This window comes from Bos grunniens, chromosome 21 (assembly GCF_055505025.1).
Source record: "Bos grunniens cultivar Pamir isolate PY7600 chromosome 21, Bosgru_T2T1.0, whole genome shotgun sequence".
Taxonomy (NCBI): domain Eukaryota; kingdom Metazoa; phylum Chordata; class Mammalia; order Artiodactyla; family Bovidae; genus Bos; species Bos grunniens.
The window spans coordinates 23,365,862-23,382,105 of NC_141185.1; the positions used below are offsets into that span (position 1 = coordinate 23,365,862).

Genomic DNA, 16,244 nt, shown 5'->3' on the forward strand with positions numbered 1-16,244 from the left:
TGATCTGCACAGTCTGTGATGATTCAAAATGGCAGGTGTGCACGCATGCTTCATTGCTTCTCGTGTGTCAGATGGCCAGGTTGCAGTAGCTCCATTCAATTTAAATTTTATGCAGCTATGCAGCTACCAGTGTCTGTTATGGGCTTTCATTATGGCTCTGCGATAAAGACTCTGCCTGCAATGCAGGAGACCCAGGTTTGATCCCTGAGTCGGAAAGATCCCCTGGAGGGGGGCACGGCAACCCACTCCAGTATTCCTGCCTGGAGAATCCCATGGACAGAGGAGACTGGTGGGCTGCAGTCCATAAGGTTGCACAGAGTCAGACATGATCGAAACAACTAAACAGCAGCAGCAATGTCTATTGTATTCTTGCAGATCAGAATTCAGAATCGCCCAGGCTTTTAGGATATGTACTTTTTCACAGCAAAGTATTTGGAGGCTCAGGAAGTAAAAACTTTTAGAATACTTGGCAGGCACCTGAAGTGATTAGAAAAAAGAAATAATACATGTGCCTACTGTTTTTTTTTTTAAGACAAGTTCTCAAAAGTAGAAGAGTTGTCAAAAATGAAGGTCTTGGTACATGCTACTCTTTCAGAATTATATTAGCAAATAAAAAGGGAGGAGTAGAGGGGATATTTAAGAGAAAGTATGAGTCATATTCCTAACAAGAAAAGGCAGTCACCAACTTTGTGTGGAAACAGTCCAAAAGCACGTCTGTTAACGTCTAAGTCATTCTAGAAGTCGGGATTACCAAGAGTCAGTAAAGTTTAAATACCAGTGATTAGTTTACGTAACACTGGAAAAACAAATCTCCTTCTATCTTTCAAACAAATATTTCTGGTGAGCCCATCCCAGTGTCCTTTTATTTCACTTCCACTCAACTCTTTTGAAATTTGTCAAATCTTCTTATTCAAATGTTGCTCTTTTTTCCCCTCATGTGTAGCCTTAGGAATAAGGCTGTCCCCCAAAGAGGTTTACCTATCCTCAGCTAACTTCTTTCTTAATTTAGTACCACATTCGACTTTGTCCTTGCTAATTCTGATTTGAAAATTCAATTTGCCACACTTCCTTCTCTTGCCCGAGTTAGGCCTGATCTTCATCCTTTAAAGGAATTCTCTTGTGCTGTTTCCTTTCCCCTTTCCCCTGAACACTTTCAGTTCATTTCTTCATTTACTTTGTTTCCTTCCAGCTTTACAACTTATTTTACAGTCCAGTTGGATCAATTTAACTACCTGTTACAATTTATTGTACTTTTAGTTTAATTTTCATGGTAAAAAAAAAAAAACTTTTCCTCTTATTAGTTATGTAACATTTCCTGAATCTACAAATTGTCAATTTTCTACTCAAGGAGGTTGACTCCAAAACTGACCCTGGCCTCTCCCTCAAACTCGAATCTGTCTTCCTCCTTGGCTACCTAACCTCAGTTGTATTGGTGTCCCTCCAGTGCTGTAAGCTCATCATGTTCCTGTGTTTGGTAATGGAGCCACTCAGTTAGCCTAACGCACAGATTTGGTGTTTTCTTTATCTTAGGCTTCCTTTTCTTGTTTTGCATTCAACTGGGTACCACATCCTATAAGTCAGCTTCCGGTGTGTTTCTCTCATTGATGTGCTCAGTTCCATGCTTATATCACTGAGTTCGCTCGACCTTCACTGCTTTTCTCCTCCTGCATTGCTCCCAACTTACAACTCATGCCCCTGCCATTGCCACCACCCAACCACATGTCCCACCCTCAGCTTTCCTGCTTCCCGCCACTTCCAATCCATCATACACACAGCTACCAGACTTCCTAATATGTGGCTCTAGTAGTTTATTTCTGCCCCAGACCTTTCAATGCCTCTCTGCCACCTACTACCTCCCTTTCCAATCCCTACTGCAAGCACACTGGTCATTTCTTCAAGACTTGCTCCAGGAAGCCATCCTTGGTTCTGCTATATTGCTTCCCAAGCCTTCTGGCCAGTCTTACTTTACTTATTCCTCTTTCCTCATCTGTCAACTTCTATCTCCTGTTATAGCCTACGGTATTTCTTTCTTTTTGACTAGAATTTAATACCCACAAAGGTGACAACCATTGCCTTAATTAGTTTTGTATTCTTCATGGTGCCCAGCATGCTTGGTACTTGATAAATATATGTTGAAAATATATATATGTGTGTGTGTGTATAATTAAATATAATCTCCAATATCTTCATTTACTTGTTTCTTTTTTTTTAACACAATCTTCACAACTAGTGTGTCTTTATTGTTGTGATACTCCAAAATTCAAGACTTCCCCTTCCCAACCAGTACTTGTACTTTACAGAAGAAAGTGGGAAAGAATAAAAAAACAGTTATTATCACATTTGGATAAATGCTGAAGGAACTCAGAAAGTTCATTTCAGTTTGCCTTGCCTGGAGAGCTTACATATTTACCTGAACTTTAAAAATCTTGAAGAGCTTTATTTGCTTATAAATTTATCTCCTCTACTAAGAAACCTTTGAATCCCTGCAGGCAGGGACTGATTGAATATATTCAGTGTGTAAATGTTGAATATACAGATGAATGTATAAATATAAAAGAAGCTGGATGTTCTCACATTACTTCTTTTAAGAGTGCTTCAGAGTAAAAGATTAGCAATGACTAATCTGTAGTTATTAGTTACCTTTATTTTTAGTCCAGCACAGGATAGCTGCATGAAAATATTAGTTTGAATTGTATGAAACTAGAGATGTTCGAGCATTTTAACAAAAACAGCAATTTCACATGGGTCAACCTATGTAGGTGTGGATTGGGACAAGTCTTGAATCTATAGAACTTAATGTTAGTACCTTGGGTCTGTATATATCTGGTTCTTTCTTCACTCTAAATTGGTTTGTTACTTTACTTTTGACTCAGCCTATGGAGATAAAGTGCTAATTAGTAATGCTAGTTGTTAGTCATTACTGGTAATTATTGGCTTAATTCTCTAGTTACAGGTTCATATTCATAATTAGTTGGTTTTATTATACTAGTAATTAAAATATAAAATTAATTGAGTATTTTCTTTTCTTTCATGTTGGCCTAAAGGTATATACATGCCATGTCACGACTCTGACTCAGTAACTTTCATGCATGTTGGTGAATTATGCTCTTAGGCTCATCCCTTCATTGACTATTCCATCAGCAAGTGTTTCTTGAGCATCTACTCTGGGCATGCCACCTCAAATAGCATAGGGTTCCTGGCCTCAAGGAGAGATGGTATGAACAGTGCCTGGCCTATAATCTTTGCTCACTGAACAGTTGCTGTGATAATCATTATTATAACAATGGTCATAATCTCAAGTGATAGCAAGCTATACTTTAAGAATTGTTCTTCATAATAATAAAAAATTACTGTCATACTTTTTTTTTCCTTCTGACATTTTTGTGACTAAGGAGAGTGAGAAGAATCTAGAGGTGTCATCATTAAGTAAATGTTCTATTGTGACAATTTTATAGAAGTTTATTTGGATCTTTGCTCAACATTGGCAGAGACAATGGGATCTGAAGCCTTACTCCTCTTTGTGCTTTTCCCCTGTTGGGAGCTAAAGCACTGAGAAGCATTTCCCCTGCAAGAGCATGGCTCAAAACCTGTACCGCCAAAACAGCCCTGCTTGCATGAGCCTCTATTGCCTGCCTGGGATAGGCAGTCGGAAGTACAAAAGTGAGTGTCTAGGGCTTCTTTGACTCTACTGCTCAGCTTGGTTGGTGGTAATAAAAACTAGAGTGTGATTTCAGGCCCTCAAGTGTAAAGTAGTTTCAGTGTGACTCAGCCCTTCTTTGCACAACAGTCTTCCATAGCCCACAGAGGAAACCAGACTGTGAGACAGGATAGCAGGATCTAAACAAACCTATTCCCACTCCTGGGAAAGCAGCTCAGCCCACAAGCCCTAGAACAGGACCCTGGAACTTCAACCTTGGGTCTCAGAGGCCACATATTTTTTATTTCATTAATTAGTTTCTGCTTTGTACATAAGTCATGCTTCCCAAAATTTAATTGTAATTCTTCTGAGATTATTCAGAAGAAAAATGAAAGTGTTAGTCACTCAGTCATGTCCGACTTTTTGCAACTGTAGCCCGCTAGGCTCCTCTGCCCGTGGGGATTCTCCAGGCAAGAATACTGGAGTGGGATGCCATTTCCTTCTCCAGGGGATCTTCCCTACCCAGGGATTGAACCCAGGTCTCCTACATAGCAGGCAGATTCTTTACCACTGAGCCACCAGGGAAGCCCTCTTCAGAAGAGGAAAAAGCTAAATTTTTTTCTGATACGCTTTCTTATTTTTCATATTTTTTTTCTGATGCCATCCTTTGATTTTTATGTCTCTGCCATTTCATAATTTAAAAAAATCAAGACCAAATGAACTCTAAAAGCATGTGTTCTTATTAGACTTATTATTTCTGCTTTATTGAGAAGACTTGACCCCTTGGCTGCTTTATCTTGGGATCAGGCTGTGTTTCACTGTATTTTCTTTGATATATGTACAGTAAAATACCAGATCCTAAAATAAAATCCCTTGCTGGGCTTCTTCTCCCTGGGAAAGAATACACTTTCTGGCCAGATGGAATGGCATCATGTCTCACTGTTGGGGTAGCACAGAAAAGACAACATCACTGAACGCTATCCATTCTCATTCGGTGGAGGCTCCTTAGTTTTGTCAGGTGCTGTAACTTGGACCCAACACTGAGCTGCAGCTCAGGAGACAAAACAGTTGGAAAACTTGGGGAAAGGCTCTAAGGGTCAGTGAAATTTACTGTGGGCAGCTGCTGCTTCAAAGCCACTCTCTGTGCAGAAGCCTATTAAGAAGTAGTAGGTTACGTTCCTGCCGTTTCCCCCAGCATGATGGATGATGCTCTGAAAAGAGAAAAGACTTCCTGTTCCATGGAGGTGGCTTTCCTCGAGGCTGCCTCGCCACGTTTCTCAGGCTCTCTCCGTTCCATTTCTAACCATTGCATTCACTGCTCCACTACATTTAATAATAACCTGGGTTTGTCAGGAATGACTGACTGTGACTCACCAGTGACTGCTTGTCCATCTGCAGGACCTCCCACTCTCAGACGAGGGGCTTAGTTGTGCTGTCGGTGCAGGGGAGAAGCTCTGTGAGGGAAAAGAACCAGGTTGCCAATGGTCGAATAACAGAAGTGACTTCAGAGTTTGCTTGACCTTTTTTGCCTTCAGAAGCATTTTCACTTTACCTCATGTTAAGACATTATTCCTCCCTGACTTTCTCTCAGGCCCTGGGACTTGCTAGCTCACTCCTACCACAGAGCTTCTGTACGTGCTGTTCCCTTGACTGTGCAGGCTTTTCCCTCCTTCATTTACTTCTTTCTTAACTGCTGCTCATCTTGCTATTCTCAGATTATGAGAGAAATATCCTCCTTACTTCCAGAACCCCTGCACTTCTTGCTTAAGTCAGAGCTTCCTGCTTGCGATGTCCTTAGGACAATGTCCCTTCTTTGGCAGCACAGTTTCAGTGACCATTCAATGGATGTCTTTCTCACACTCTACATTATTAAGTACCCTGTCTGTCTGTGTATCTCTCTCTCTGTCTCTCTCTCTCTCTCACACACACACACTCACATGCACACGATTGCACAATGAATGCCTGTTCTCCTTGCTCCAGCTTCAGGTTTCTCAAGGACAGAAATTGTGGCTGTCAGTCTCCATCATTGTACTTCCATTGCCCACTACTCAATGCATATTTGTTACTGTTGGATATAGTGATGTTTAATTTCTCTATCATTAGGAAAGCAGAAACTTGTCATTATATCCTTTTTATAGGCATAAACAGATACACGGTAACTTTTAAGAGCAAAGCTGAGTTGTTTACTTAGTAACAAGTGTAACAACCCCTCTTTTTTGTGAATGAAGAGTCCAGTATTTTCAGATCAAATGAATATATATATTTTCAAATAAAGTTATCTCTTATTGACCCTATCAAACAATGGTCATCAAGTTCTGGTTATTATTCAGGACAGTCCTTTGCTCTTTTGACTGATACAGACAAAATGCCTGCTCTTCTGAGGCTTATTATCTAAATAAGAAACAGCAGATAAATACCAGGGGAGAAAAAGTTCACTTGTGGAAATGTGAAAGTGAAGTTGCTCAGTTGTGTCCAACTCTTTGTGACCCCATGGACTGTAGCCCTCCAGGCTCCTCTGTCCATGGGATTCTCCAGGCAAGAATACTGGAGTAGGTTGCCATTTCCTTCTCCAGGGGATCTTCCCAACCCAGGGATCAAACCCAGGTCTCCTGCATTGCTGGCAGATGCTTTATCCTCTGAGCCACCAGGGAAGACCTGGTGGAAATGTGAGAGAATCACAAATATGAAGAAAGTTGAATTCTCTCTCCTTTTACATGGTCAGATCTGTGGACTCAAGAAAGATAAAAATGTAACTGACCCTAGGTTAGTGGTGATTTGTTCAGATCTGCAACCCATAAATCTTGTGATTTCATTCTAAAATTAACCTGATATTCAAAAGGAAAAAAAAAATCAAGATTCCTTACAAGATTTTCGGGGTAGCAGCAGGTGTATTTTGTTGATGGTTGTGTTTTGACAGAGCAAAGGCATTAAGTATTTAGGGAAATAAAAATTCTCTTGGAGGTTTCCTCTTGCTGTCTAATTTAGAGGCTTTTCATTCCCTGAGAAGTCCCTGCAGAGGCTTCTGAAGGAGAGGTCAGGAAGGGAGGAACTCAAGGGATAAAGGTCTGGTCCCCCTGCCTCCCCCCACCAACAGTCCTTCAACCAGAAGGGCTCTGTGTTGAGACCTTCTTTTTAGAATTTTAAAATCTCATTAGAAGAAAGAGTTCTGCTGTCATGATTTGCGGACTTTTGTTTAAACTGCAGAATTCAAGAATTCTTGCTCAGGGCAGATGACAAAAGTCAGTGAATTTGAATGATGGAGGAGAACAATGTTAGCAGGGAAGTGTGAGTATAATGTGTCGACAAAAAGAGACATAGTCACATATCCTGTAAGAAAAGCAAGGAATTGATAAGATCGTAACACTGATCCACTGATCAGTGAGGACATTAGGTCAGGCTGTGCTGAATCTGCTCCAGGACACATAAGGGCTCTTCTTTGAGGTATCTGAGTTGACTAGAAAGAGACTCTTGAGCAATTCCTTTGATCAACTCAGGAATTTCCTCTAGCATGCCTTCATGTTGCTTAGAGGTTCATTCTCTTTGCTGGAAATAGTGGGAAGTTGTTGGAATGTCTGTAAAGTCATAGATCGCTGTGCTGATGGGAAACTCCCCTCTTTCCTTTTATGGACACTTTCTTGAAATGTTTCTTTAGAGATAGCAAATGAGGCAGAGAGCAGAGGAAAGAGAGAGGTCACTTTGAAAATGGAGATTCAGCTCTTTCTCATGACTGTGACACCTCCGTGCCATCCACTTTCTTGTTCTATGTGGTTCCTATCCCAAACCAAAAGCATATTTACAAATTGTTCTCAGATGATTAGGGCTGTCTTAGATACTCTGATTTATTTTTATGTTTAAATATTATACTAACTAGAAATTGAATTAAATGAAAATATATTTTAATAAAATGTTAATATAGTATTTTCATAAGAATATGAAATTTATTTGTCATAATTCATGAGAATCTGTTAGAGTGAGAAATAAATTCAGAAGGAAAATATTTCTGGTCTAGTGTACTCCAAAAAATATTGGACTTTCTCCAGAACATTTTGCTTTTATTTTTGATAGGAATAAATAGGAATGCTATAGTTCTTACTTGGAAAGTATGTCTATATATAGTTCATGTGTATTTATATACCAAAACCAAGTGAGATTATTCAAACATTGGAATGTTAGAGATTATAAAATTCTCTGTAAATTTCCGTATCTCATGGGGGTCTTTGTTCTTTGTGAAAATTTGAGAAATTTAATGTTCTATTGACAGTCTTTAAAAATAACAAATGTTTGAGTCTTAAACATATCAAAAATCATAACCAAGATTCAGCAATCTGGTTGAGGAGAGATTATTTTAAAAAGAATGAAGCCTAAGCTTTTAAATTTAGTGGAGTGGAAAAGATGGATAACTGTGGAATTATGAATTTATTATGTTTACATAATCATGGTGATTATGATATGAAATAATGATATCCTTTGATTAAAGCATAGATCTATTCCATAGGTCAGGATCAAAAGGGAGCATTTTCACCTTCAAATTAATAAATTCTGAGGACTCCAAAGGACCTTCCCTGGGGGCTCAGATGGTAAAGAATCTGCCTGCAATGTGAGAGACCCAGGTTCGATCCCTGGGTTGGGAAGATCCTCTGGAGAAGGGAATGGCTACCCACTCCAGTATTCTTTTTTCTTTTTTTTCTTCTTAATGTTTTCTTTGTTGTTGTTGTTGTTGTTTAATTTTATTTTATTTTTAAACTTTACATAATTGTATTAGTTTTGCCAAATATCAAAATGAATCCGCTACAGGTATACATGTGTTCCCCATCCTGAACCCTCCTCCCTCCTTCCTCCCCATACCATCCCTCTAGGTCGTCCCAGTGCACTAGCCCCAAGCATCCAGTATCGGACATCGAAACAGAGGAGCCTTGAAGGCCTGTAGTCCATGGGGTCACAAAAAGTCAGATTCCAAAAGTGAATATAAATATAACAAATATTTGCAAAAATAAAAAAATCAAATGAGCACATCTACTGAAAGTAACCATGAACATTTAAAACGGACTGAATATGGAGTAGGTAATTGGAAGACAAAGTCAGATCCAACCAGAACCATTCCTTTAGGTAACTTAGAAAAGCCTTTTCTCCATCTATAGAACTATCCACATAGATAGAAAAAACTCACCTAATCATACAAATCAGAACTAAATTGATGAGACAGATATAAGCAAACTGTTACCCTCTCCATCACAAGCAAGTCTGTAATTCTGATATTGGAATAGATATGTCCATATAAATAGTTTATCTTCTTGAAATACACTGCTAAATTATAGTTCTAGGTAAGTATACTGAGTGGGATTATGTGATTATACTGCAGACGCTGATTCTACTTATATTTATATTCACTTTTACTTAATACCTGAGTGTATTGTTTGAGTGTTGACAAGGTACCAATAATGTTACTTTGTCCTTTTACTGCACCTCTCAAGAGAGGATCTTTAAGAGCTTTACTCACATTAGTGTGTTATTCCCAGGATTATTCTTCCTGGTTTATAACTGAGGAAACTGCTTCCCATGGATATAAGTAACTTGTTCAAAGTCTGCAAAAGAAGTCTCTAATGTAGCTACAAAGCCGCTCCTGATTCCAGGGCTTGACTGTTCCACCCTCGAGATTAACACTTGAAGGAGGCGTTCTGTGATGGCTCTCACCCAGAGAATGGTCATGTGGACTCCATTAAATTAATCAGCATTTGTGAACATGCACAAGTGATCCACTTTGTAGAGTCCATGCAGAAGGGGTTTGCTGAGCAAACAAAGTAATAGAAATGTAGAGAAAAAAATGGTTAACTTGCTGCATCAAGAGGTTGCCAAACACTTCATCTGCACTGGCTTATTCTCAATATGCTGATTATAAACAAGCTATTGATTCATAAATTAAATGCATATTCTTAGAAACATTTTATTGGCATTTGGTTTGAGTCTATCATAATTAGTATTTATGAGAAGGTGGAAAAGCTATATTAATTTAAAAATATATTTACTCATGTTGGTTTTTCATGGATTTATTTAGACTAGGAAATTATATATTTACATAAGAAGTCTTAGAAAACAAAAGCACTAAATAGTGTTTACAAATATAGCAAAAGTACAATTTCTAAAAGTGGTTTCAAGGGAGAGATGTGGAAGAGTATTGTGGAATTGTGAATACAAGCGATCCTGATAGACAAGAAAAGCCATTTTTCACCAAGTATTTTGAGTGTCCCTCCACTTTAGCTAGCAGCTTTCTTCACAAACAAAAAATTGGTGATGTTCTATCTATGATCCTTTAGGGTTGTGTCGTATAATGAGAGGTCACCAGGTGCTCCTGGCACTCTTAGAGCAGGCTTGCAGAGTTGGAGCAAGATTGGCCTGGCTTGAAATGGGCGTAGATGCACTTCTGTGCATATACCTTTGGCAGCTCATTTTGCAGGCAGGGTCAAAGTTTGTAGCAGCTCGATTTTCCACTGGTGAAGAGTCAAAACATGCCTTCTAATCAAGAGGGTGCAGAATACCAGGGAGAATGGCCTGCTTGGTCATGCACATTAATTCAGCTCTTTATTTTGATCACAGACCCATACGTGGTCTTGTATCTTTGTGCCGAAGGCAGATAGAGTTATTATGGTCCCTGCATGAATAATCTATTATTTTCAAATATAAGTTTTCCCATTACTCTGTCAGCCATAAATACCTTCTTTGCTAACATGCTGTTCAGAATCACCGTAATCTGGGGAGGGCCATTTTATAACCTCTGTTCACATGATCTAAGCAGCATTTTTGCGTGACTTAGGGGAATAAAACAGGAAAAGGGGGAAATTTTAAAAATAGAATAAGCTTAATGGCTTTTTCACTTATCGTTTCTTTAACCAGTTTAATATACTATGGGGGGATATGCACTAACCTTTGGTTGAGAGGGGGCCTATTTTGTAACCAAAAGAAAGTGGAAAATATTTCTGGAACATTTTGACTTTCTTTCAACCTCTTAAATGACTCAAAAGAAATATGGAATAATAAAATAAAAACTTGAAGACTGCCAACTCAGGTCTCACAATAACTTTTCTGCCAAAAACTAAAATTACTGCTATTCATATTCATGGTTGTACCCCAATACAGAAAGAAAATTTCTGGCTCAGTCAAAACTGCATATCTACTACCTCCAACTCAAATCCTAGAATCAAGGGAAGCAGTAAAATTATAAATTTTTAGAAATGAGTTTCATTGTGTTTATGTCTGACCCCTAAATGAGATTCATCCTTAGAGGCACAAGTGTACCTATGGCCAATTCATGTTGATGAGTGGCAAAACCATCACAATATTGTAAAGTAATTCAGTTCAGTTTGGTTCAGCTCACTCAGTCATGTCCGACTCTTTGCCACCCCATGAACAGCAGCAAGCCAGGTCTGCCTGTCCATCACCAACTCCTAGAGTTTACCTTAACTCATGTCCATTGAGTCGGTGATGCCGTCTAACCATCTCATCCAACATCATCCCCTTCTTCTCATGCCTTCAATCTTTCCCAACATCAGGGTCTTTTCAAATGAGTCAGCTCTTCACATCAGGTGGCCAAAGTATTGGAGCTTCAGCTTCAGCACCAGTCCTTCCAATAAATATTCAGGGTTGATTTCCTTTAGGATGGACTGGTTGGATCTCCTTGCAGTCCAAAGGACTCTCAAGAGTCTTCTCCAACACCACAGTTCAAAAGCATCAATTCTGCAATGCTCAGCTTTCTTCACAGTCCAACTCTCACATCCATACATGACTACTGGAAAAAACACAGCCTTGACTAGATGGACCTTTGTTGGAAAGTAATGTCTCTGCTTTTGAATATGCTATCTAGGTTGGTCATAACTTTCCTTCCAAGGAGTAAGCATCTTTTAATTTCATGGCTGCAGTCACCATCTGCAGTGATTTTGGAGCCCAGAAAGATAAAGTCTGACACTGTTTCCACTGTTTCCCCATCTATTTGCCATGAAGTGATGGGACCAGATGCCATGATCTTCGTTTTCTGAATGTTGAGCTTTAAGCCAACTTTTTCACTCTCCTCTTTCACTTTCATCAAGAGGCTGTTTAGTTCCTCTTCACTTTCTGCCATAAGGGTGGTGTCATCTGCATATCTGAGATTATTGATATTTCTCCCGGCAATCTTGATTCCAGATTGTGTTTCTTCCAGTCTAGCGTTTCTCATGATGTACTCTGCATAGAAGTTAAATAAGCAGGGTGACAATAGACAGCCTTGACATACTTCTGTTCCTATTTGGAACCAGTATGTTGTTCTATGTCCGGTTCTAACTGTTGCTTCCTGACCTACATACAGGTTTCTCAAGAGGCAGGTAAGGTGGTCTGGTATTCCCATCTCTTTCAGAATTTTCCACAGTTTATTGTGATCCACACAGTCAAAGGCTTTGGCATAGTCAAAAAAGCAGAAATAGATGTTTTTCTGGAGCTCTCTTGCTTTTTCCATGATCCAGCGAATGTTGGCAATTTGATCTCTGGTTCCTCTGCCTTTTCTAAAACCAATTTGACCATCTGGAAGTTCATGGTTCACGTATTGTTGAAGCCTGGCTTGGAGAATTTTGAGCATTACTTTACTAGCATGTGAAATGAGTGCAATTGTGCGGTAGTTTGAGCATTCTTTGGAATTGCCTTTCTTTGAGATTGGAATGAAAACTGACCTTTTCCAGTCCTGTGGCCACTGCTGAGTTTTCCAAATTTGCTGGCATATTGAGTGCAGCACTTTCACAGCATCATCTTTTAGGATTTGAAATAGGTCAACTGGAATTCCATCACTTCCTTCAATTTAAATAAATTTAAATTTAAAAAGGTTGGATAGTTACATGGTATTCTATGATCTTTAATTCAACTTTTGAATAATTTCTTGATTCATTTCTGCATAAAACATATGCTATCGCTACCTTTTGTGGTTATTTTCTGTATATTTATGTTACTTATTTAAATTTGATGCTATTTGATTGTGTTTTAAAAACATTACACCAAGGAATAGCATGGAGCCTAATAGCCAGAAGCAAAATATTAACACTAGTAACAATTTTTATGTGAGACCAATAACTTTGATAGAAAAATAGAGAAAGGACAAGTGGTAGAGACAGGGGAGGCAGTGAGCCACCTTGAAAGTGGCTGCAATTGTCCAGACAAAGATGAGGAGATCTCACATCCAGACTGTGGAACTGGAGTTGAAATACTTCCAAGATGTGGCATCGTTTATAGGCTGACCGGGGTCTCTAATTCTCCTCTTTCATTGTTTGTATGGGAAATTATGTTTTAAGACATACAGGAAGGAGGGAACTTGCCTGTCCTGGAGGGAGCTCTCACAGTTGTGTCAGCATTTAGAATAGGGATTCAGGGAATACCTCTTACCTGCCCAGCTCCAGGGAGAGGATGCACCTCTTCACTTCTTATGCAGCATTTGTGTGCTAAGGCATTTGTAAAACTCTTTTCCATCACTTGGAAGTACCTGTATTTCCTTTGCTCTTCCCCTACACAGCTATAGCTTGGGAGTCCACTGGAGAGCCCACCTGCCTCTCTGTTCCTCATCAGCATTGGAGTGGGGATGGCAGGAAGAGGAATGACCCTGAGCTTGTGGGTCAAGACTGAGACTAGGGACAGTAAGGGATCAGCACCAGGCCTGGAGACAAAGTGACCCTCTTAAAAAATTTCCAGGTCTCATATAATAGTGGCCACTTTCTCAGCAAAGCCTTAGAACAGTGTTTTTCAAAGTGTGGCCATTGGATGTTCTTTATCAGAACAACTAGGAAAGGCATGCTAAAGCTGTAATTTCCAGGTCTTATCTCAAACCTTCAGCATCAGACTTCCTGGGGGTGGATTTTTTCAAGCTCACTTGGATAGTTCTGCACCTGAAAGTTTGAGAACCATTGTCTAAAATTTGCTCGCCTTAACAGATTGTGATTAGTACTGGAGGACAGCAGCACTGTTGCTGTCAGAATTCCATTTGAGCAATTAGGCTATCATGTTCTACATTGTCTGAACCTTCCTTTTTCTGATTATTGGCAAAAAGCAAGAGTTACATATAATGAGAGTGGCTCCATGCTTGGGGTGGCTTGGAGAGTGGAATCACTGCTGCTGTTTAGATAGGTGTTCCCACGGACTTTCTTGCTTGTTTTGGCTGTGACTGTGTTTGGTGCTGCTGAGCAGGGCTGTGCATAGAACTGCAGCCCATCGCTCTACATTTCTCACTCATGAGAGATTTGTTGGAAAGGTACAGGCCAGCCAAGAAACCAAATAATGGTGAGGCCATATTCAGGGAGAGTGGGTCAGAGAGCGAGGGAAGGAAAGGACTGAGGTGGCAGGTTGGGGCAAGGAGGAAAAAGGACAAAAGGAAAGAGACGGTGAGAGCATGACATTACAGAATCTGCATTGTAAGATAGGAAATTTATATGAGAAAGGCATTCTCACTCTTGCCTGGAGAATTCCATGGAGCTGGGCAGGCTACAGTCCATGGGATTGCAGAGTCAGACATGACTGTGCAACTAACTTTCACTTCTTCTTTTCATTCTCAATAAAAGAAATATTGATATTTTATGCTTTAAAAAACATAGTAGTTTATCTAATATTATCTCTATCCTCTTCTCTCTCTACTCTTTATCACATGAAGCCCTGAACATGAAAATCTAGTTCTGTTTTATGAAAACAGATTTTCTCAATCCTGGTTTATTCACCATTTTTATCCTAGAAATTCCACATAACTTTGTTTTATTTTTCCTTTGCCTATTTTTTTAAAAAAATATCTATGTAGCTGTGCTGTGTCTTAGTTGCTGCACATGGGATCTTTGATCTTTGTTGAAGCATGCAGGATCTTTTTTAGTTGCAGTTCATGGGATCTAGTTCCCCAACCAGGATTGAATCCTGGCCCCCTGCATCCGGAGCTCAGAATCTTTGCCATTGGACCACTAGCGAAGTCCTCCATATGGTTTTCTCAGTCACATGTCTATGTGTGGATAAGTGGTCAAACTACTAAAACGAAAAAGGTGGAATTAGATAGGAATAAGATTCACAAGACTAGAAATAGGGATGGCATTAATTGGCCAGTGAAAATAGATCTTGGTTGTGTAAACAGCTTTGTGTATTTTGGATTAAATGATTAGATTCCCATTTTCCCATTTAAATTAAGAAAAAAAAAAAAAGACTACCCATGAATCTCTCCACATTAGGCTTTTGTGGGTTTCATACCCATCTCATCTCATTAATGCTCTGAACAGTCTGCAGAGAAGCAGGAAGTGAATTCTTGCCCAAATTGGAGAGGTGGAGAACCTGACAGCTAGAGAGCTTACGTGACCTGCTGGATATTTTATGATCAGCTCGTGGCCAAGGAGGACTCAAATCCATTTCTTTTGGCTCTGAGTTCAATGATCTTTCCAATGTGCTGCCTTCTCTTTTAAGATAGATGTTAAGATAGAAAAGAAAAGATAGATGTTAAGACTGCTTCTTGGCCACTGATTAAATTATTGCTAAATAGGTACTGCAACATCCATCATGAGTTGATCTGTTTATTAGGATCAGACTGAGGAATTGGGATCTAAATTGTGCAATCCAGATTTAGGAAATTCAAACAAAGAGGTGAAGGTGGAAATGAGCCAAAAATTGGGTTGCCCTTCTTTCCTTTCATTGTTTTCTATATGTATTTCAGGTCAGCTGGTGGCCTGTGCCCTTTCTTCTCCATCTCTTTGGCTTTGTGGAGAGCTTTCCTTTCTAAAGGCCCTTAGAAACATAGGCAAAACTGGCCATGCTCGTGTTCAAATACCTTTTTCTCAGGTTGTAAAAGCAGGTGAAACACCACCTCCCCCACCTGCAGTCAGTGGGGAATTACAGGGAATTAGAACACTTAGAGACATTTCTTGGGGTTTGTTTTTAGAGACAGTAAAGAGAAGAATGTCCTGGTTTCAGTGAGTAGGATCAGATACAAAGGGCTTGGGATCTAGCAATTAAATCAGTTGATTCCACTTGCCCTCACTTCATCATAGGATTCTTTTTTTTTTTTTTTTTTAAGATTTTTTTAAAATTTTATTTTATTTTTAAACTTTACAATATTGTATTGGTTTTGCCAAATATCGAAATGAATCCGCCACAGGTATACATGTGTTCCCCATCCTGAACCCTCCTCCCTCCTCCCTCCCCATCATTATAGGATTCTTGGTGGAGGAGAGGAAGGGAGGAGTACAAGCTCCTGCACTGCTTGCTCCTACAAGTCCGCTGCCCCATGCTGTGTGTCCCGGCAGCGTGGGGCACATCTGTTGCAGCAGCAACACTGACTAATAGCAAAACTAAGCCTTAAGCTCATGCCACATACTCTGAATACCCTCGTAAGACATTTTCAACTTATATTCAAAGCAACCACAAGAAGTACGTGACAGTGTTTACCCCACTCCATGTTTGTGTATAGCAGATTCATTTATTTATTGGTAACCTAAGAATTTGTGGGGTCAATATGCACTGTCTAGCAAGAAAGTTTAAACAAAGAAGCCTGAAGCAGCGTGTTATCAAATCTACCAAGAAGCTGGTTGCAGAAGCCAGGTTTGGAGTGTGGTCTTGTCTTTGGCGGTGTCCTTCAGGTGGG

At 39.6% G+C, this 16,244-nt stretch overlaps 1 protein-coding gene across 16 annotated transcripts in view; it reads left to right on the top strand.

Moving 5' to 3' along the window:
• SLC25A21 (solute carrier family 25 member 21) overlaps positions 1-16,244 on the top strand; it is a 528,802-nt gene that overhangs the window by 203,555 nt on the left and 309,003 nt on the right. For 2 of the 16 annotated variants that reach the window (XR_015149715.1, XM_086363529.1), the window contains exon 1: positions 15,734-16,239. The exons of 10 other annotated variants lie outside the window; for them this stretch is intronic. Coding sequence is in view for 5 of the 6 variants with exons in the window: in XM_086363529.1 (XP_086219655.1) it covers positions 16,116-16,239 (124 nt within the window). In the remaining variant the exon portion in view is untranslated. Of the gene's footprint in view, positions 1-15,733; positions 16,240-16,244 lie in introns of those variants that run through there. 4 more of the 16 variants (XM_086363519.1, XM_086363527.1, XM_086363514.1 and 1 more) reach the window with 4 other exon arrangements.